General features: G+C 36.6%; 1 protein-coding gene across 1 annotated transcript in view; it reads left to right on the top strand.

Moving 5' to 3' along the window:
• Positions 1-22301, top strand: part of LOC309651648 (uncharacterized protein) — a 144645-nt gene extending 122344 nt beyond the window's left edge. The window contains exon 4 of the mRNA XM_082444547.1: positions 822-22301. Within this exon, the coding sequence (XP_082300673.1) occupies positions 822-848 (27 nt within the window). The 3' untranslated portion in view covers positions 849-22301. The remainder of the gene's footprint in view (positions 1-821) is intronic.
• Positions 22302-22597: the final 296 nt, after the last annotated feature.

Raw genomic sequence — 22597 nt, 5'->3', positions numbered from 1 at the left:
ATCATACATCATTTATTTTCTTGACTGCTCTTCTTCAGTATGAAAAAGTTCTTTCCCTATATGTTTATTAGTTGTTTTTTTCTCTTGTATGAAATGTTTGATCATGTTTCTTATATGCTCATCTATTACAGTCTTATTGCTTCACTTGTTAATTTGTATGAGCTTGTAGATGATTTTCTGACTTACATTAAAAGAACCAGCAATAAGATGTGTTGGTTGATGGCTTACTGCACGCAGATACATATAATTCGTGAACGCATTCATTAAAGCAGATGGAGAAGTCAGGCTTATTATAAGTATCAATGCCACCTTTTAAAGCTAGAGTATCTGTGTTGCTGATGTAAATAATACCAGTAGTTCTTTTATTACTCTCTAAATCTGTAAGCTGAACTCCTGTAAGGAAAATATGTCTTCTTTATGTAATGAAAATATTTGCATATGTAGTAGTAAATTTCTCATTTGTGTATGACTCACTAAAGTAGACACCCAAGTCAGTTCTGGTCCTAAATAAAAGTACCTTGTTACAATAATCTTTTTTCTCAAGATGCAAAATGTTGACAAGCTTGAGTCTCTCCCACTCTGGCTGCAAAAATTAAAAAGGGCTATAATAAAATTATAGAAGGCAAATCTGTGACCAAATACAGGATTAAATTCCCAGACTAAAAGGAAGAACAGTGTTAGGGAGAGGGGAATAGGAAGACTTTACTTAGACTTGTTTATAATCATAAAGGAGGTTTTTAGGCACATATCTGTTGATAATATTTTAAAGATATTAAACCAATGCACTTTAATTTCCCCTTTAATGTCATGTTCTCTTCCAGCCTCCTACCTGTACAGCTGGGCCATGAGGCCCGTCGCCCCACAGAATAAGAGGACAGTGACAATTCTGCCTGGAACAAAGGTAGGACTGATGAGCTTTAGTCATAGGCTGAATTTCTTGAGTGTGCAGTGAGGCAATAATTTTTGGTGAGAAGGATAGGCCTTTTCTAAATTTCTTTAGCTCCCATTAACATACAAATTTGGCTGATTATTATATGCAAAGTGTAGCTGGAACTCAGAGTCGGAGACAGACAGAAATGAGAAATGTTTCTCTTTAGACCTGAGGCCTGAAGCAGCGAAATGAGAGGAAGATGTAGGGCAATGATGACAGGCATTATGGGGGAGGGTGCAGCTAGCTGCAGTGTTCAACACGATGTAAAGGAAACAGCGCCCAGTGATGGAAGGAGGATGTGCCTAAGGCAGAGCCACTAGTTCCCAGGCCTGTAGGGGACACGTGGGACTTCCAGATGTCCTTAGATGCTGTGGAAAGGGACAAAGAGATGCTGAGAGAGCCTAAGCAGAGGAGAAATGGACCACAGTGTGTGGAGGTTTTGGTGTCCATAGGCCATCATTAGAACCTAGTAGTGCTTGCCAGCTTGAGGATCAGAGGGGACCCATTGCACCTCAGCATTCACCAGTGCAGGGAGCAGATCCAGTCACTGGATGAGCAGAGACCGTAAGGATCCTAGGGACTCATTTCTCTCAATCCTCCACATGCCCAGACAACTTCATGGTGTTAGCCAAGTGTGGCTACGGGCACAGGCCCTGAAGTTGGGTTGCATAAGCTTGAATCGTGGTTTCAACACTTATTAGCTGCCTGACCTTGGTCAAATTACTCATTTTCCTCATTACTGAAGTAAAAATAGGGTAGTTATGACAGTTTAAATAATTTTTATAAAATTCTTGAACAGGTGCCTTGCACATATTAACCCCCCAATGGTGTCATTAATGCAGGTGTTCTTGGGGAAGAACAGGGCATTTACTTGAAAGAGATGGACTCATCAGAAGAGACCATTTAAGCTGTAAGAGAATGAGAACATTTATAATAATTAAATGTATTCCATTCTACCCTATTGAGTGGAATAATCACAAAATAAAGAAGGCACATTTCTTTGTGTATCCACATGCTATACTTGTGCATTTGTGAACTGTGTACAGAAACATAGGGCCAAGAACCCTCCTTCAATCTCTTGAGCCCCTCGAGCCACTGTCTCTTCTTGACTCCATAGCTAAGTTTCTGGAAGAGCTATGCTCATCAGAATCTCCATTTCCTCCCCTTCTCACTCTTTCTCCCCCACTTCTCAACATTACAACCCCTCACTCCACCTAAACTGCTGCCCCTAGCATGGCCAGTGGCCTCCTGATTCATAAGCACAATGAATGACTTATGAACAATTTTGTAATCTTCTTTATCCTCCTGTTGTGATCATTCTTCTTTTGTCCTTGGCCTCTAGGACGTGGCTCTTTGTTGCTTTTGTTCTTCTCTGGCTGCTCTTGTTAAGTCTCTTGTAGTTGCTCTTCCTCTCTTGGTCCTTGAAATGTTATCTCCATGATGCTGTGCTTGGTTCTTCTCACTCTCTATTTTCCCTGTTCTCCAACTTAGCATCAGCTGCTACTTGTGAAGGCAAACACATCTGACTCTTAAATCCAGACCTTATTTCTGAGTGTAGATACCATATATTTAATTGCCTATGAAATGTTTCTTCTTATTTGGGTGTCTCCTGGATTCCTCAAAGTCAACATATCCCCAGCTGAACTCACTCTCTTCTCTATTGCCTACTCTCATTTCTAAAGTTCTCCAACTGTAGGGCAAATGATACTTAAGCCAGAACCTGGTGAGTTATCCAGAACACCTACCTCTCTTCCATCTCCACCAATCCTATCAACCGCCAATTCTGTGAAGTCTGCCTCCTCAATAACCTTTTTTATCAGTCCTTTTCCTCTCAAATCCTCTGCCTCTGCCTGCTTTTAAGCCCTCATTGTGTCTCACCTGGATCACTGCAAAACCGACTGTTATCCCTGTCCTGAGTCAGGCCACCCTCCATCCCCCCAACAGAAAGATCTTTCAAAATGTAAATCAGAGCATTTCAGCTTCTTGTTTAAATTCCTTTGGTGGATCCCTATGCCTTCCAGTAACGGTTCTAAATTGGAGGCCTAGGCTTATCAAAGTTCTTGTTGGGATCAGTGCCTGACACTCTACACTTGCCCCAGTCCCACACTGATCCAGTGCTTCAGCCCTATCCTGTTACTGAGGTTTATACTACTTTACACCTTTGGCCCTTTGCATATGCTATTCTATTTTCTCAAATGCCTCCTCCTAGTTACTACCATATATCTCTCAAAATTCAAGTCAGTGTACCCTTAGGAAGATCGTTTAAACTGCTTTCTGTTCTGTCCCCATGACTCCCATAATACATTATTTAGCTGTTTAGTGTTCCCTATGAAAACATGTATCTTCTGTAACTCTAGTGTTTGTTTTGTTTCTCTACCTTCCCTAATAAGCTATAATCTTTTATAGGGCAGAGATTCCTAACTACTTCTCTAGTGCTTGGCAAATGGTAGGGACAGAGCTGGTGTTTATTGAAAGAATAAATGCATGAATGAATGGACATGGCTTTATGCGGGTGAATGGGTCTCTGAAAAATCCAGTTATGTGATGTAGAAGACTGATGATGACCTTTACTCTTATAACCATGGATAATCATTAGTAGTTTAAAAAGCAGTATATAGCTGAATACCAATGCTATTAGCTTACACAAATCCTTTTCATCTTTTTTATGTTTACTATATATACTATATATTATTTTTCATTTTCACATTATCATAACATATGTATAATTTATTATGTTACTATAACATGATTTATTATATTATATATGATAAATATATATTATTTCATTAATATTACTTTTTGTTTACTGTATAGGCCCTTTTTGTAAGCAAAAGCTCTCTCCAGTGTTCCTGTAAATTTAATCTTTATAGCTAAATGCTTTTAGTCCATGTTTCCTTTATTATTAAGTGAATATATAATCATCCTACATGAGTTACAGACTTGGAAAACTGAGTTTACATGAACCCAATATTATTGTGCAACAAATAATAATTACACAAGTTAATCTATAAATCTTAGATAAGTAGGATAGAATCTGGGCATGTTAAGGGATACACCTGTGTCCATTATCTGGGACAGACATTTGGCTGCTTTGTAATTTTATATGCCCTTTTCATTTTTCTCAAGCCCCAGGGATTTGCCATGATTTCATCTTTGGGAGTTGGCACTTTATTATTTCCTCCTGTATTTCTTTCTGCCCTGATTGGCCATGAAATGGAACATTATTTTCCCCCTCAGTACTCCCTTCCTTGATGGCCCAATATATAAGTCAAGAAACCTAGTTCTTTTAAAACTCTATGGTCTTTCTTAGATGGTTTTGGAAGTTTTCTTGGTTTTTGTCTGGGGAAATCATCCAATGGGAGATTCAGTTCCCTCAAAATCTGTTTCTTATCCTTTTCTCCAGATAGAGATCTCCAGGTTGCACTCCAATGCCCCGGGAAAGAAAATAAGCTTTCCTTACTGGGCCTCCCCCCAGATTTATTCCTGAAGCTTCAGACAGGCCTGCAAGCTGTGGAAGTTAACTCCTTCACTCTTTGCAAAAACATCTGGTTTTCTCCATGACTTGGAAGCTTAGCCCTCAACTGTGGTTCAGTTCTCTCTCTTATTCTGTTTTTTAAAAAATGTATTTTCTAGGTAGAATCAAATTGATTTTCAACCAGTGGAGGCACTGCCCAATTCCTGGGAATACTTAAAATGTACTGAGACATTTTTGTTGTCATGATAACTGATAGTTGCTCCTAGCATTTAGGAGGTGAAAGTCAGTATGATAAACCTCCAGAAACACATGGCATAGTCTTAACACACCAAGGAGTGGTCCTACCCCAAATGCCAACAGTGCCTGTGTTGAAAAACACTGAGGACACAGCTTGTTCTGCTCTTGGGTAGTGAGCTGTTACTTTACTGCCTTTGGATTACTATCTGGCTCTAATTCCATTCAAGGTTGTATAACATTGAGATGGCTTTAACATGTTAAAAAAATTCTCTGAAAATATTTGTGTCATTTTTTTTTCAGTTTATTTGTGTTATATTTTGATTAACAGCCATTCTTAACATTAAGTTGATTTTATCAATTACTTTAATTGTTTCAAGAAACTCTTCTCTATCCTAAGATACTAACAATATTCCCCTTTATTTTCTGCTGAAAGATTTGGAAATTAGCCTTTTGCATTTAAGTTTTTAATACAATGAGAATTGATTTTTGTAAATGGTCTGAGGTAGAAGTCCAATTTCTTTCTTTTTTTTTTTTCATGGCGATAACTAATTACCCAAACGTACTTTACTCACCTTTCCCCCCAATAGTGTACAGAATATCTGCTATCCATCAATATCGAGTTTCCACATGTATGATATATTTCTGGCAACTGGTTTTCCTTCCATTGGTCAATTGTTTGTGTGCCACATTATAATGTTAGCTTTATAAATCTGGATAACTGGTGAGGCAAGTAACCCATATGTTATTCTTCTTTAGAAATGTCTAGTCTATTGTTGACCCTTTGGTTTTCCATATAATTTTAGAATGGGCTTGCAAAGTCCATAAAGAAAGTTTCAGATTTTGATTGGAATTGAGTGTGGAAAGAATTGACATATTTACAATATTGAGTCTTTCTGTTAATGAACATGGTATGTGTGTGTATTGGATGCTTCTTGTATATCATTGCAAATCCTCTCAGCCTCACTTCTCATTCTAGCCACAGCCACGGTGACCAGTTCCATGCAAACTTTAACTGGCTTCACATATGTGCAATCTGACAGTGCCCCTCCTCAATCTCATGACAGTTCTTTTGCTTCCTAGGCTGGGTCTTCTTTACTATAAGAGGTCTGTTGGGAACCACTCATGGCACATCCTGGAAGACAGAGTAGTTAATACCCTTTTTAGCAACGCTTGATCATTGGGAAATGGGAATCAATAGATAAATGCAACTGCCTTTATTCACAAGAGAGAAAGGTCATGAGATGCTTTTCATAAGGTTTCTCAGATGATTCCATGGCAGAAAATATCCAGTTGCGTGTAAAAATGGCCAGCTCAAAAAATGCATCCTTGTGTTGGATCTCTCTCCTTTGCAGTTTAACTTCCCTCATCCCTCATTCCTTCTCATGAGATCAGGCTCTCAATAAATGACTTTTACTAAAAGCTTTTTCTCGGGTTCTACCGTTAGTGGATAGAGAGACCCAGACTAAATCAACTTTTAAATTTAGGTTTTCTTCTTTTGCTATTAATACAGATTAATAATACTCTGTATACATCTCTTGTATTATCTTTCGTTAGACTTTTTCTTAGGTACAGAATATTTTATTGCTATTGCAGACAGTATCTTTTTTTCAAAATGCTTTCTATTAATTGCTGCTGTATAGAGATGCATTTAATTATGCATATTGGTCTTATATCCAGTCTCTTTGCTAAACTCTCTCATTTAATTAAATCTATCTGTATGTCTTTTTGGAATTTTCATCTAGACAGTTATATTTTCTGTAAATAATGACACTTTTATTTATGCCTTTCCAATTGTTATATCTTTTATTTCTTTGTCTTATCTCTCTAGCTAGAACATTGAATAGAAATAGTAAAAAAGGTATCTGTATCTTATTTCTGACTTTTTAAAGTAAGCTTCTAACATTTTTCCACTAAAATTATATTTTCTGTGGGATTTTGATAAATTTCCTTTTAGGTCGATAATGCTCACTTCTGTTTGCATCTTGAAATTTTTAAAGATCCTGATTTAATATTAATTTATATCTAATGCTTTTTCTGTTTCTATTGATATGATCTTAATTTGTTTACCAAGTTAATGATATTTATATGCTTTATAATTTTAAATGACTCTTGCATTTCTGGAATAAGCCCAGCTTGGTCATGGTATATTATTATTTTTACATAATACTGTGTTTAATTTATTATTATTTTGTGTAGGCTCATTGCACCTATGATCATGAAAGAAATTGGCTTATAATTTCCTTTCTTTTTCTCTTACTGCTCTTATGTGATTTTGGTATCAAAGCTATATTGGCTTCATAGAATGAGTTTAGTAATTCCTTTATTGCTGTAATTTGAAAGGTATTATATAAAACTGTAAAAATCTTGAAGACTGGGTAGATTTTGCCTACTAAAGTATTTGGGCTCAGTGTTTTCTTTGTTGAAAGATTTTTTTACTACTGATTCAATTTCTTTAATTGTAAAGAAGTCTTCGGTTATTGTGTGTCCCCCTGAGTCCATTTTATTAAAAAAAATTATTTAGAAATGTATCTATTTTATCAAAGTTATCAAATTTGGGGGCATAAATTTTTCTTAGTATTCTCCTGGAATTTTTGCTATGTCTACATTTTTATTCCTAATATTTTTGTTCCTTCTCATCTTTTCTTTATAGTTGTGTTAGAAGTTTCTTTATTAGTTTTTGCAAAGACCAACTTTTGACTTTATTTTAACTTTTTATAATTTTATTGTTTTATTCTTTCCTAATTCTGAACTCTTCCTTATATTTTGTTAATTTGGGCACATTAGCTCATTAATTTTTAGCTCTTATTATTTTCTAACACACTTTAAGCTATTTTTATTTTTCAAAGTACCACTTCTGCTGAATTCCATAATACATTTCACTTCTGAGATATTCGTTTTAATATATTCTGATTTCATCTTTGACAACTGAGTTATTTAGTAGTGTGTTTTACATTTACAAACATAGGGTTTTTTCCTTATATTTTGTTACTGACATCTAATTAACTTACATTGTCAGAAGAGAAGGAACTCATAATATAAACTAATTCTTTGAAAATTTTTGACATTATTTATGGTCAATTATGCAGTTAATTGTTACACGTGTAGTATATGTGCTTGAGAAAAATGTTTATTTTCCAATTTTTGGGTACAGGTTGGTAAATGGCATTGTACAATCTTTTATATCTTAATTTCTCTTTTGCTTGATCCATAAATAATTGAAAGAAGTATGTTGAACTCTCCCACTTGATGATAGCATTATCAATTTCATCCTATAGTTCTATTAAATTTTACTTTATATATTTTGAGGCTATTTTATTAGATGCATACAAATTTATAATTATGATTCTGGTTGAACTGAAACTTTTATGACCTTCTCGAACCCTAATAATCCTTTTTATCTGAATTTTTTTTCTGATAATAACTTAAGCCTTCTTTAGTTTATAATTTAAGTAGTATATCTTTTTCTTCTAGTATTTACAAACTTTACATGTCATTAGGTTTTAGGTTTTAGGTATGTTTTTCAATGCAGTGTGGCAATATCTCTTAATTGTCATGTTAAATTTATTTGAATTCATTTTCTTTATGGACATTTTGGACTTGAATTTATTCTTTTTTAGGATTTCTAAATTTCCCGCTTCTACATTTCTTGCTTGTTAAATCAACATTGACTGAGTTGTTTTTGAAAATTAAACAGTTCTCTTCTATTATTTTTGTAATGACTTCTGAAGTATTACCATGCATAATAAAATAATCTCCTTCTTAGAAAGAACTGGGATCTTAGAACAATTTAACTCAGATTACTCCATTGAACTTTTGGGCCATTTTGTCAACATTTTTATTCTATCTCTAACTCTTTTTAAAACCCATACACTTGAAACATTACTTTATAGAGACAATATTTATTTATATTTATGCACATGTTTGCCAATCTTTTGCTTCCCAGTACTTCTTTGATCTAAGACCATACTTTTGGGTCATTTTTCTGTTTCTTGAACTATCTCTTTTTGTATTTTTTTTAGCATAATTCATATGTAGTAAGATGTACAAGTCTATTTTGAATATGTAAATGCATATTTAAAATATTTGTGTATACACACAATTACATATATATACATATACACGGGCACACTCATTTAACCATCCTCCAGATCAAGATAGAGAATAATTTCAGCACCCTACCAGGCTCCCTCTTCCTGTTTCCCATTTAGTAAACCCCAAAAGTACTGTTTTGGTGCCTATCACTGTAAATTAGTTTATAAGCACCATATTAAGGGAATCTTACAATATGTACTTTTTTTTAGTATGGTTTATTTTATTCAACATTACGTCTATGAGATTCATTCCTATTGTTGCGTGTAGCAGTAGCTCATTCTTTTTCATTGCTGTGCAGTAGTGCATTGTATGCATGTATCATAATTTATTTATTCATTCAATTATTGATCAATATTTGAGTTGTTTGCATTTTTTTGGCTATTATGAATAAAGCTCCTAAAACCTTTTTCATGTATCTTCTAGAGGACATAAACTCTCATTTCTTTTGCATATATATTCAGTTGTAGACTTGCTGGTTAATAGGAGATATATATATATCTCCTATATATATATATATATATATATATATAAACATATATATGTTTAGTTTTAGTAGACTTTGCCAAATAGTGTTCCAAAGTGATTATACTAATTCACGTTCATAGCAGCAATAGATATGAGTTTAAGTTGCTTTCCCATTCTTGCCAACACTTGGCATTATTTATCTTATTAATTTTAGTTTTGGCCACTCTGATATGGATGTAGTAGAATCCTTGTGTAGTTTTAAAATATGCATTCTCCTAATAACTGAAGATTAATGAATATCTTTTGTATTCTTATTAGTCACTTGGATATTCGCTTTTATGAATTGCTTGTTCATATCTCTTCATATTTAACTGGGTTGTTTGTTGTTTTATTATTGATTTATAGATGTTCTTTCTATATCATCTTTGTTCTTAAAAAGTAATTTTGTTGGGTACACAATTCTTAATTGAAATTTTTTTCTCTCTGCATATTGATGACCTTAAGTCATTGCCTTCTTTTTTTTTTTTGAGGTAAATTTTTTAAAAAATTTATATTTTATTTATTTATTTTTGGCTGCTTTGGGTCTTCATTGCTGCGCACAGGCTTTCTCTAGTTGGGGCGAGCGGGGGCTACTCTTTGTTGCAGTGCGCAGGATTCTCATTGCGGTGGCTTCTCTTGTTGCGGAGCACGGGCTCTAGGCATGCTGGCTTCAGTAGTTGTGGCACGCGGGCTCAGTAGTTGTGGCTTGAGAGCTCTGGAGAGCAGGCTCAGTAGTTGTGGCGCATGGGCTTAGTTGCTCCGTGGCACGTGGGATCTTCCTGGACCATGGATCGAACCAGTGTCCCCTGCATTGGCAGATGGATTCTTAACCACTGTGCCACTAGGGAAGTCCCAAGTCATTGCCTTCTGATGAGAAGTTAGTTGTAGATCTAATTATCATTCCTATGTGGGTAATCAGTATTTTTTTTTATTGCTTTTAAGCTCATCTTTTTATTCTTGATGCTCCATAGTCTTTAGATGTTGGCTTATTTTTAAATTTATTTTGATAGGCAAACACAATGTCTTGTGAATTAGAGATAACATTTCTATTTATCTTAAATATTGTTCTCTTTTATTCTCTTTAGTCCTTCATTCAATCCATCCAGTTAGATATACATAGACCTTCTCATTCTATCCTTTTTATGTGTTAACCTTTTTTCATAGCGTCTATCTCTGGACTCACTTGTTTGCATTCTTGTTATTTCATAAGCTTTTTTCACCCCCAGTCCACTGATCTCAATTCATCTATCTGCACTTCAATCCATCCATTGAGCTTTTAATGTGACATTTTATTTTTTTATTTCTAAAATTCCTTTTGGAGTCCTTTTCCAATATATCTAGTAATTTTTGTCTTGCTCATTCTTCTCTATCAAAACAATAAAAATGATTCTCTATTAGTCCTTTACCTGAAGACTTTAAATTTGCTGTTTCTGCTGACTTCAAGGTGATTTTTTTCCCACGTGTGTTTGTTGATCTTTGATTGTAAACTCCTGTTGATTGATTTTAATCCAGGGTAACCTGGGAGTCTATATAGAGGATGCTTTTCTCCAGAAAGGACTTGTATTTGCTTTTGCTAAGATTCAGTGAGCACTATGCATTTTGACTTTTCTAGAAAACAGTCTCAAAATTTACAACATCTATGTTTCTTTTTTTTTTTTTTTTTTCAGTTAAATGTTATCTAGATCCCCCCATCAAGTTCCATGGTCTCATCAGTCATGTGTTCATCTTTCCTACCTTACTGCAAGCCCAGGACTCAGCCTCTTGACCTGCCCTCAGAATACCACTGCCATTCTCTGTCCACCCAGTACCCTTTGGGGCGTTTGAAGAGCCTTCTCTTACTTCATTTTGGCCATTCTGATATGGATGTAGTGAAATCCCTGTGCAGTTTTAAAATTTCCATTCTCCTAATAACTGAATGAACATCTTTAATGAACATCTTTTGTTTTCTTATTAGTCATTTGGGTATTCTCCTTTATGTACTGCCTGTTCACTTCTCTTCGTTGTGAGCTCAGCAATCCTTCATGCAGAATTCTTCTTGCTTCCAAAAGCAGAAGTCATCCTTTTCTCAGACAGATTGTAAAGAGACCATTTTCACAGGTTTTGAAGAATGCTCCATGGAGCCACTTTGATGGTAGCAGTGGTGGTGTTGATGGTGAGGGAGATGAATGAGGTAGGAACAAAGAGATAAGACTCTGGGCTGGTTAGCCTTGCTTTATGTAGCATTTTTCAATGTGGTCTGCATATAGGATTTAATGATAGAGAGGTTCCAAATCCTAAACATTTTTTCAAGTCAAATGAATGATTTATTATTCCCAATTAAATGTATCCATTCTACTCTGCCCCAAAAGTTCTATGTGTTGATTTAATGGCCTTTTACAAGTATAGATTTTTAATGTTAAAAATAGTATAAACACACAGAAATGAGAGCAACAAAATCCAGCAAGGGAAGAAAGAAGTCACTGCCTCACAAGAGAGAGACCACACTTCAAGGGAAGATGGGACAGAGGATTGATCAGTAAGGGGTAGAGGTTTTTATGTGAAAGACTGTGCTGTTTTAAGAGACAATAGTAAAACAATAATAACATGAAAAAATGAATAAACTGTGATGTTTCTTCATTTAACTTTGGTTCATAGGAAACTATTCGTGCCATCAGATTGATTTATTCATGATATTACAAATCTGTATTATGAATTGCAGTTTGTGCAAACATGGTCTTGACTTGGAACAGATCTGCCTATAGGTAAATTGTTATCCCTGATTTTCATTCAATCCATTTATACGAGTCTGCTTTAAGGCAAAACACATATGGAAAAATAATTACATCAAAGTCAAGATTTGTATCAAAATATCACCACGTCTCTAAAGGCTAAGCTTGCACAAGACCTGTAGAGGAGCTGGCTGAGGTTATAGAACAAGGACTTCTGCAAGATCTGAAAACTTACTAACATATAATGTTACATTTTTTGTGTGTGCGTTTAAGAAAGCAGGGTGTTTACTGTGTGCCAGACGCGATATAGGAAGTTCTCATCTAGTTTTACTTAACCCGTACAACAATTGAGTGATTTTTATAAACTTCATTTAAAGAAATGAGGCTGAAAGAGGTTCAAAAATTTGATTAAGTTCTTATAGCTTGTAAGTGATAGAACTAAGTTTTGAAACTCATGTCTGGTTACAAAGCTTATGTGTATGTATACGTGTAAGTATAGATATATATGTATACATATGTGTATGAGTGTGTACATATACATACTGCTTATTCTGGAAAATCCATTCTCGAAATGTAGAGGATGTGTGTTGATTTCTTGCTTTTTCTTAGTTAAATACTGTTTCTTTATTTGATCATAATGACCCACGAATGTAGTTGTCATTATAGTGGTCATGATTCAAATTTCATATTTTATAAAGATTTCTACTATCATTTATAATAGTTTTTTCATAGAAATCTTAAGAGATTGGCTAACATTGCTTCCTAAATAAAGAAAGCAGAAGAGAATAGTTTGTCTGAAGTCACAATAGATACCTGGCTAAACTGATATTCTCAAGGTCCTAATCACATCACATCCTTGGGGAACTTCAAGGCCACCTTTACTTCTAACTGTAAGTATTTTCCACTAAATTGTCAAGAAAAACCCAGTTTTGAAATTATTTATGTAAGGTAAACCTATCCTTTAGATAGAATAGTGGTATTTCTAATCCTTTTTTAGTGCTATCCTTAACAGTTCCAGAAATCCTTCTTAAGTGCATACTGTAAATACTTCTGAAATTCTTAACCTTTTTTAGGACTGTCAAATATATTTTATTAACAGACTTGAGCAGCATATGGATACACTCTGCATAATGGCCAAAGAACCATAGTAAATTGTTTTGAAAAGCAGAATGAAACTCTGCTACTTTTGCACATCATTTTTCTTTGTCCTGTATTTTACAGTTCTCTGATCTGTATATAAAATGAGAAAAATACATTGTAATTTTGGTGAGGTCAGCCCTAGGATACATAAATATGCCTTTTGAGCATAGTTCACAGTGATAGTTTTAGGTGCTCAAGGGAAGTGACAAAGAGCTTTCTGGTTATGTCATAAAACTCAAACTGCCTCCGTTTATAGCTATAATTGTAAATTAAATACTTAAAAATATTACTTAAGTATAAAATTTAAATATAAAAATCAAAATAACTGTACATTAAAAAAAACCTTAAACATATATTTCATAAACAAATAAGAAGAATACAAAAAGAAAGTAAGGTAAGTGGAGAAGCCACCTGTCCAGGAGATAAGAAACCAAAGCCTTGGTTTAACTACTTAAGCCATTTGGGTCTTTTTTTATCTTTTCAGAACAATGAAGAGATTGTACCCCGATAATCAGAACTTTTATGCTGATGTTTATATAGCAGGTGGCCCTTTTATATAGGTGTTATAGGCAGAAGTCAAATACAGCAGATCTGCTCTATTTGAAGTGGGAGTGTTTGTGTATGTGAGTAGTGTGTGTGTGTGTATGTGTGTTTGTGTGTGTTTGTTATGGGGAGTGGTAGAGAGTCTGAGCCCTGTTTTTATAATTCCTTTTCCCCCTAGTGAAACCTCTGCAGAATTCCTTGTACTTTAATCTGAAAATCATTATTTAGAGAATTCCTAAAATCTAGCTCTAAGTGTCTATTTTTTTAATGAATTCTTAGTTAAAGAAGACACTCTGGTATTTGTACAGAGTTAATGTAAATCTAGAGTTGCCTAAAATATTTTGCTAAAAACTAGACATTGTGATTTCTCAAGTACCATAAAATTAGGCAGTTTTTGATATTCATGTGTATGATATATTCAACTATAAATCAAAGCAAACATTGAAGAATCTTACATTTTTCTATAAGAAGTAACTCTTTTAAATTATAGTAGATAGGCCAAGAAAATATAAATTGCTTGAGGAGTGTAAATTAGGCTCACAATAATTATCACAATCAATTGCATAGTTTGTGTGACTAAGGAAAGGTGTGTGAGGAAAGAATACATCTGACTTGGAAAATAAAAAAGATAAATGCATTTCCCAGGAAGAGACAAAGGAATAACAGTGAGTAGATGGGGAAAGTTATTTGTTATAGAAATCAGGACTAAGATGCCAAGAGAGTGAAACCACAAAGATTGTGCTATAAAATAGTGTCAGGCAAGCTGGCTTGGCTTCTCACTGTGAAGGGTGCTGTGGTGAACATCTGCTTCCAACAAAAAAAGGCTAATATCATGGCACCAACAATTCCAGGCATTTTACCAAGAAGTCTCTTTGCTCAAGCTAATTCCTGTTAGATGCACATTTCCAGTTTCTGCTGGAATTCTAGGCAGTTTGCTTGATTTGGTCAACAAGCTGATGGCATGACAGATGAGATGTAATCAGCCTGACTTCTATCCTCCCTGCACACAGAGGAAAGTTGACTATTCGAAAGGCCTGAAGGGATGCTCTTGGATGGATTTCAAAACTACACACAGCAGAAAGAGACTGGCTGCAAGACTGAGCACAAATCCTGCAGGTCTGAACTTTAGTGATTTTTTAGATATTTTAAAAACATCTTAAAAGCTTTTTCAGTCTATTCAGCTAACATTATGCAAGGATACAGTTAGAAACCTGGTAGCTGATTTCAGACTGTATTCCCACTACCTCTACAAGAAGCTCTTCTCACACAAAACAGCATTCTCAGACGTTCTCAACATAGTCATTCAGATGGCAGTGTGGGCCACATTTACACACTATGGAAACACATTTAGAAAACTATGCAAGAGAGATTGTGCCATTTTGCAAAGGCGACACAGTACTGAGACATGAAGACCACAATAGGAGAACCACATTCATGATTTTTGTTGTTAATACACTCATGTCAATTTTGCTGCCAAACAACAAACTCTCAGATAGTCCGCTAAAAATTACAATAATATTAATAATAATCTAGCAGAACTGTCAACGTTCTCTCAGACATTGAATAGCAACGTAATCAGTCAACTTGTGGCTAAGTCTACAAAACAATCTACAAATATTTGACCTAAAACTGACAACAAGAGGTCAAAGCCATTACAAATGAGGGTCAAAAAATTCAAAAACATCCTATTAATATGACCAACAAGCCATTCTCAAGATAAAATAGAAAGACAAGCTAACCAATAATGAGATCCTAGACTGGGGTGAGTCGTCAATATTGAAACTGGATTCCTGTGGTTCAACTCTCTTGGTCTGGAAAGTAAGAAGATGGATGAAAGAAAGTTTTCTAAGTAGCTCCGGAGCAGCAGGCTGACACTTAGGCAGGAAATTAAATACATTCCCTTGCAGCATCGATGAGTATAGCTTGTGAAATCCAAAGAAATAATAGCAGATGCACCAACAGGCTGTATGATAATAACTTCTGAGAAAGAATTGTCAAGCAATCCATGAGAGAGAAACTAAGTAACAGGCTAAATGTTTTTTGCTCATAAAATTACACAAAATTTGGCATTTGTGTGAATCAACAGAGACACTTCACTTACTATTCTAGATAGTCCAAAATGTCTATGACATTTATAACTGATGTACTAAAGGTCCCTTCCCCTTTGCTATTAAGTCTATATATAAACATTTACCCTTAGCTGTTCCTGGAGCTACTCTCTCTAAAGGGTACTCCCACATCCGTGGGTAATAATTTTTTCTCCTGTTAATCTCTCTATTGTCACTTAACTCACAAGTCTCCCTAGTTGGACCTAAATTGGTAGAGAAGTTTTTCTGCCCAACCGTGAAAACCCGCAACTGCCACCACTGGACACATACTGTGGCTTGCATTGTTGTTATCTCCATCACAGGACCCTGTACAAAACCGCTGCCTTTGAAAACAGATGTAGCTGCAGCAACTGCTGGCCCCCTTACCACCTTGTCTACTTCTGTATGGCTCCTTCCCTGTCTTGTCATCAGCTTCTGGTTCAAAGGAAGTGGGTCTGTTTAATTGGTGGAACCCCCATTGTGTGGATGGACTACTGTGTGCCTCCACCCCAGCTGCCAGGGCAAGAGCTGGGCATTTTCAGTTTCAATATTAGCACTTGAGCTCTCTCTCAAAAGGTTCTGGATACAAAGGAAGAGAGTTTGTTTATTTATTTATTTTTGCCTATAAAAATAAAGCAACCCTCCCTAAACACTATACAGGCTTTGAAATCTGCCAAAGAGTTCTTCATCTGGATTCAAGAGAAGAGCATTTTTTTTTTTCTTTTGGCTGGAAATTTAGGAATGGTCATTTTGGATCACAGACCGGACACAATTTAAGGCATTAAATCTGCAGCATGACATGCAGCCCTACGCCTAATTTATGTATTAAATACCCTGCAAATTAAGTGCAAAGTTTACAAGTCACAACAAGATTGCTCTAACTGCCAAATTAGAAGCTCAGGGTGCTATGCTCAAACAATTTTTGCCTTAAACATCATTACCAGTAATAATCTGTGGGATCTGAGCTCAGCTGGATGTTTGGCAGGTGATGTATGAGGTCGCGGGGAATGCAACTATTAGGTAAGCACTGCTGAGCAGTAGAAACTCACTTTTGTGAGCTTGTCCGGTATAGGTACATATAATTTTATTCAGCCATTTTTGAGTCAGGAGACACATAGGCTGTCTAATTAAAAATGCCCTTTTGTACAGGCTCTTTTCAGACCCAAACTGTACTTTCATACAAAGGAATGCATAAATATACATGATAATTTACTCTAATGACAGGAAAAGAATGTGATGAAACGTTTCCTGGTACAATCTAGTCCCAGCTTGCAAAGAGGATCAGGGCTCCTCTTCAGTCACTGTGATTTACAACATCAAGGGTGAAATTCTAAAGGGTGAAGTAATTTTCTCCTAAATGTAAATATATGTAGGAAGAAGAGCAGAGGGCCTTTGTGTAATCTGGACAAGGAGAAATTATAAATGTTCTCTAGATGGAAAAGGAAAATCCCATTTGACAAGCCAACCTTCCTTCATGACCTTTTTAGTTCCTCTTACAAGTTTATGGTGCTCCTGATTACAGAGCAGTGAGGCTCAGTAAGCAGCATGAAAGGGACATTGTTTCTGGGCTCTCTTCCATTGTTTTTTTAGAGTGTGCCTCTAGACACACTTCCCCTGTTCTGTTATGAATCTGGCACTCTTCAGAGATATGGAATGCAATTATAATGATCAAGGATCTGAGTGTTTGAAAATGAATCTTTAAAACTAGACACAATTGTTAAAATATAATTACAAGGCCTTCAATAAACATTCCATGCATCTTGGAGGTAGTAGAATTTATGGTGATCTTCTTGCACACAATACTATATATTAAAAAAGCTCAATATGACAGATGGCATCTGTTATCAAATGGATAGTTTATCTGATTTCTTAGAGTCATTCAGTGTTGAGCATCTCACAGAAATAGCTGTAGTTCTCTTAGGAAAAGAAATTGAAAACATAAACAAATGAGACTCTGGAGCAATAAACAAATATTCCATCTGATTCAAAATGAAGGATCTCAGCCACCAAAATAATCGTCAACAGAACAAATACCTTGATACCACATTAAACAGCAAGCAACTGACAGATTTAGTGTTTATAATGCATGTTATATAAGAAAAACAGGCAAAGTCACATGTTTTACACATGGGTATGCTTCCTCTGTAATAATTAAAGTGGTTTCAGTAAAAGATATGAAAATATTCTTAGCCAATTTAAAGGGTATGTTTTTAAACGGTCCAGTTTTTTTTACTGAAACAGACTTCTAAAACCGAATTATGGGACTAGCAGGTCACAGTTGTATCAAAATGTATAATCTTTGACAAATATCCATTCAAGTTAAATATTCATTCTGTTACAAATTTAAGAACCAGAAAGCTATGACTTTTTAAACGGCCAGCTATGGCCTCAGAGACTCTCTGTCTTGTGTTATAACCTGCTTTTCTCACCTTTTTCACTGTAACTGCGATGAATGAATCCTTGGCTTTAGAAGTGGCAAAGGCTGCAGGCTTTCTGTTTGACACAACAGACTGCTGGAAGGTGGCAAACGGCCCACTGTGTTCAGACAGAGAGTGAGGTTCATGTCGCCTCCCAGAATTATGGTGGGAAGCTGGAAGTAGAGAATGTTTCTTGCCTCACTGCTACCTCCTTACCTTCCTCTCCACTACCCTTCTCTTAGATTTCTCCTGCCCCTCACCTCCCTTGCCTCTACTTGAGGAAAGTCTACCAGTCAGAACGAGCTAGTCAGCATCCTACACCACCTTTCAGGGAGGAGAGCTTGCATTTAAATAAGATTGTAGGCAGGGACTAGCTAGGAAGGAAGGCTTCACGGAGGGAATCACTCTATCTTTCTTGACAGCTCTTACTCCCTAGCACTTCATAACACATTTCTTCCCTTGTTCATGTTCATCGACTGAATTGGGCTCTTTCTGTCACATTTTAGGACTCCTCTGCCCACGTGTTACAGGCTTGTGCCCGCTAGGGTTCTTTCACTCCCTGCTGTTCTTCTCTTTCCAACACTCTCCCTAGAGACCCCATCCACGTTCATGGTTCCAAATACCCACCTAACCTCCAACCAACACCTTTCTCCTGGGATTCAGATTCATATCCAACTCCATTCTGGAAATCTTCATGCAATGGACTGAATGTTTATGTCTCCTTAAAATTCAGATGTTGAAATCCTAATTCCCAAAATGATGATATTAGGAGGTGGGGCCTTTGGGAGGTGATGAGGTTCTGAGGACATAACCCTCATGAATGCCTCTATTAGTGCCTACAGAGATCCCCTCGCTTCTGCCATGTGAGGCTACAGTGAAAAGCCACCGCCTGTGAACCAGGAAATGGGTTCTCACCAGACACTGAATCTGTCAGCACCTTGATTTTGGACATCCCAGGCTCCAGAACTGTGAGAAATAAATATCTCCTGTTTATAAGCCACCCAGTTTATGGTATTTTGTTATAGCAGCTCAAACAGACTAAGACACTACACGTAGCTACCCTCAAATCATCTTAAACTCAACTTTCTGTAAACTGAATTTTTTGTCTTCTGCACAACCCTGCTGCCTATCTGGTAGCAGTTGGTGGCATCTACAGGGTCACATGAAAGAAAACTGACTGAGAGCAGGGCTTAAATTAGATTTTCAAATGAGCTAGGGCTCTTGGGCAAAGCCAGACATAGGAGGAGCAAAGAGGAAGTAGGCAGAGCTCTTTACCTTTGAGTTGGGGATTCTGGTTTCAGTTTCTGCTTGACTGCTATAGATGATGGCTCTGAGTCCGAGTAGCTCCCTAAAACGACGAGAGACCTGCAGTGGTAGAAAGAATGGGAGTTTAGTTTTTGTGATGAAAGGAGGTATATCAGTTAAGAATAGCAGTTAGTTGCTAGTAATGAAATCTGAAATAACAGTGGCTTAGACAAGAAAAAGGTTCACTTTCTCTCCAGGCAGAGCCAAATATGTGGGTCCCAGGGCTGGTATTGTGGTAACATGATGACTTTAATGCCCCAGGCTGTTCTGTTCTTAATTCCTTTGTCCTTAGTTCTTAGTGTTCATCCTCAAGGTCATCCACAGAAAAGGCTGCTGAAGCTCCAGCCATCTACCCATGTTTTGTTTAGGAAAGAAGGGAGAGGAACAAAGGAACTTTCCTGCAGCCGCATTCATGCATTCTGCTGGCATCTCATTGGCTATCCCTACCAGGAAGGGAGGCTGCAAAATTTATTTTTGCACCTACTAATGTACAGGTTCTCTTAGTTAAGAAGATGTCTTAATGGCTATTATGTAGGAAACTAGTAGTCTCTGATACACGAGGGATTCTGAAAATAAGCTTAAGCTTTTAAAAACATTTACATATTTGTGCCCTCTAGAATCATGTCACTGGGCAAAGCCCCTCCAGAGTAATCTGGAAGTTTTCTTTGATTCTAATATCTCTTCACCCACTTCACCCAATGAGTTGCCAAGACCTATACATTTTCATTCCATGAGTGTAACTTGAATCCATCTCCTCTTCTTCATTCCTGCCACAACTCCCCTGGTTCAGGCCCTTCCCAGTTTCATTACAGCAACCATCTCCTGACTCTGTCCTTTTAGCCAGAGCAGGGTGATTAACAACAGCAGCTCTGCAGCTGGAATCCTGGCTTTCCTGGGTAGATTAAATAAGATAATATACATAAAGCACTTGCATAGTGCCTGGCCCATAGTAAGCATTCAATATATGTTAGCAATTATTTCTATCTTCCTTCTAAAAAACTAGCTTCCATGTTGTATTGGAGCAATTGGTCTAAATAGCTGATTCTTTCACTATTAAGTGCCTAAGGACAGGGACCTATCTTATTTTTCTCTTATTCTCCAGCACCTAACACAACCGCTAGCACATGGTTGGCTCTAGAATGAATGAACACAGAGATATCTCTGTAGGACTGATGTTCTGTGGGCAGCAGAGCAGACAGACTTCATGGAGCTCCACAGATTACACGTACAGGGGACTGCCCATTATTTCTACTTGTTAGTCCTGTTGACAGCAGACCAAGTGTCTTTATTTCTCATATTTTTTTCCTGATCCTCAGTCTTTATTCCCATTTCAGCCTCCTGATACTTCCCCTTTGAATTTTTTCCTAATCCTTGGGGAGTCTCTCTCTCTCTCTCTCTGTCTCTCTCTCTCTCTATATATATATATAAGGAAATATTTATATATAATATAATTTTATGATATTTATGTTATACATTATATATTATAATTTATATATATTATATATTTTCCAGGTATGGTATTTTTGTATAATATATATTTATATTTCTTAGTATAGATTATATAATACATTTAATGTATATATTATGTATTAGTATATATATAATATATATTACTATACAAAAATGCCACACCTTGAAAATAGTAGTAGTAATAATGACGATAAGAGTTAATATTTTTAGCACTTCTTTTATGCCTGAACTTCTTTAAAACGCTTTTAATAAATTAGTTCATTTAACTCTCACAACTCTGTAAGGTAGTCCAATTTTAGTCCCTATTTTCCAGATAAGGAAACTGAAGGACAGGGAAATTAGATGATCTTCCCAAGGCCTCTGGCTCATAAGTGGGAGAGTCAGTGTTCACTGGATACTATTTCAATCTGTCTCCCTGTTTTTATTCTTCATGACTTTGATTTTTTTCCCCCTGTATTTCTCGATATTTTAAACTGTCAATCATACAGTATGTCTTAATTTATAAATCACTTTCACATACGTGGTCTTATTTGATCTTCCTAACAACTCTCTGAGGCGGGTAAGGTAGATTTTGTTGCTTCCACTTGACGAATGAGAATAATGATGTTCATAGGCATTGTTATTTAGGGTATTATTTCTGGTATTAAAGAACCCACTCATTTTGAGGAAAAATAAATGTTTTTCCCTAGTTCCCACAGCTAGTTGCTGTCCTAGTAGCCTGTCTTCACAGCTGGGTGCTGTGAAGGTTGTATTGACTTTGGAACTAATTATTCAATTTTTCTGAACTACAGTTTACTCATTTATAAAATGGGGATATTACTATTTACCTCATAAGACTGTTGTGTAAGATAAATAAAATTAATATGTAACAGGCCTAACACAATCCACATACCTGTTAAGTAGTCAACAGATATCAGTTATCCCTCCTCCTTCCTTTCTAAGGTTATTGAGAGGATATAATAAGATAAACACTTTTTCCCATGTCCTGTATAATTTTCTATACCATGGAGCTATGAAACAGAAAACCCCCATGACCTCCCCTTCAATCTTGTTTCTGAAGTAGGAGATTGTCTTTTCCTCTAGTTTATACCACCTTTTTACACCCTGTAATCCTCTTTGGCTGAAGAAAACCCTCCAGGCTCCATCAATCAGGCCACTTCTACTTTCGCCAGTTTCCATTTCCAGCCTAAACTCTACCATCCGTCATTTCAGTCACTCTCTTGCCACTATTTTTTAAGTCTCTTGCCCTTTTTGCTTGGCAGAACTCCAGGCTCCAACCCATCCAAGCCTTCGATTTCTCTGCGCCTACCCTAGCACAGGCTCCAACCCATCCAAGCCCTCGATTTCTCTGCGCCTACCCTAGCACAGGCTCCAACCCATCCAAGCCCTCGATTTCTCTGCGCCTACCCTAGCACAGGCTCCAACCCATCCAAGCCCTCGATATCTCTGCGCCTACCCTAGCACAGGCTCCAACCCATCCAAGCCCTCGATTTCTCTGCGCCTACCCTAGCACAGGCTCCAACCCATCCAAGCCCTCGATTTCTCTGCGCCGACCCTAGCACTGCTGCTCCAATCCATCCAAGCCCTCGATTTCTCTGCGCCTACCCTAGCACAGACTCCAACCCATCCAAGCCCTCCATTTCTCTGCGCCTACCCTAGCACAGGCTCCAATCCATCCAAGCCCTCGA

Source organism: Balaenoptera physalus (genome assembly GCF_965194825.1).
Source record: "Balaenoptera physalus genome assembly, chromosome: 21".
In the NCBI taxonomy this organism is placed as follows: Eukaryota; Metazoa; Chordata; class Mammalia; order Artiodactyla; family Balaenopteridae; genus Balaenoptera; species Balaenoptera physalus.
The sequence above is the reverse complement of the archived record's forward strand: the minus strand, read 5'-3'. Positions and strand labels throughout refer to the sequence as shown.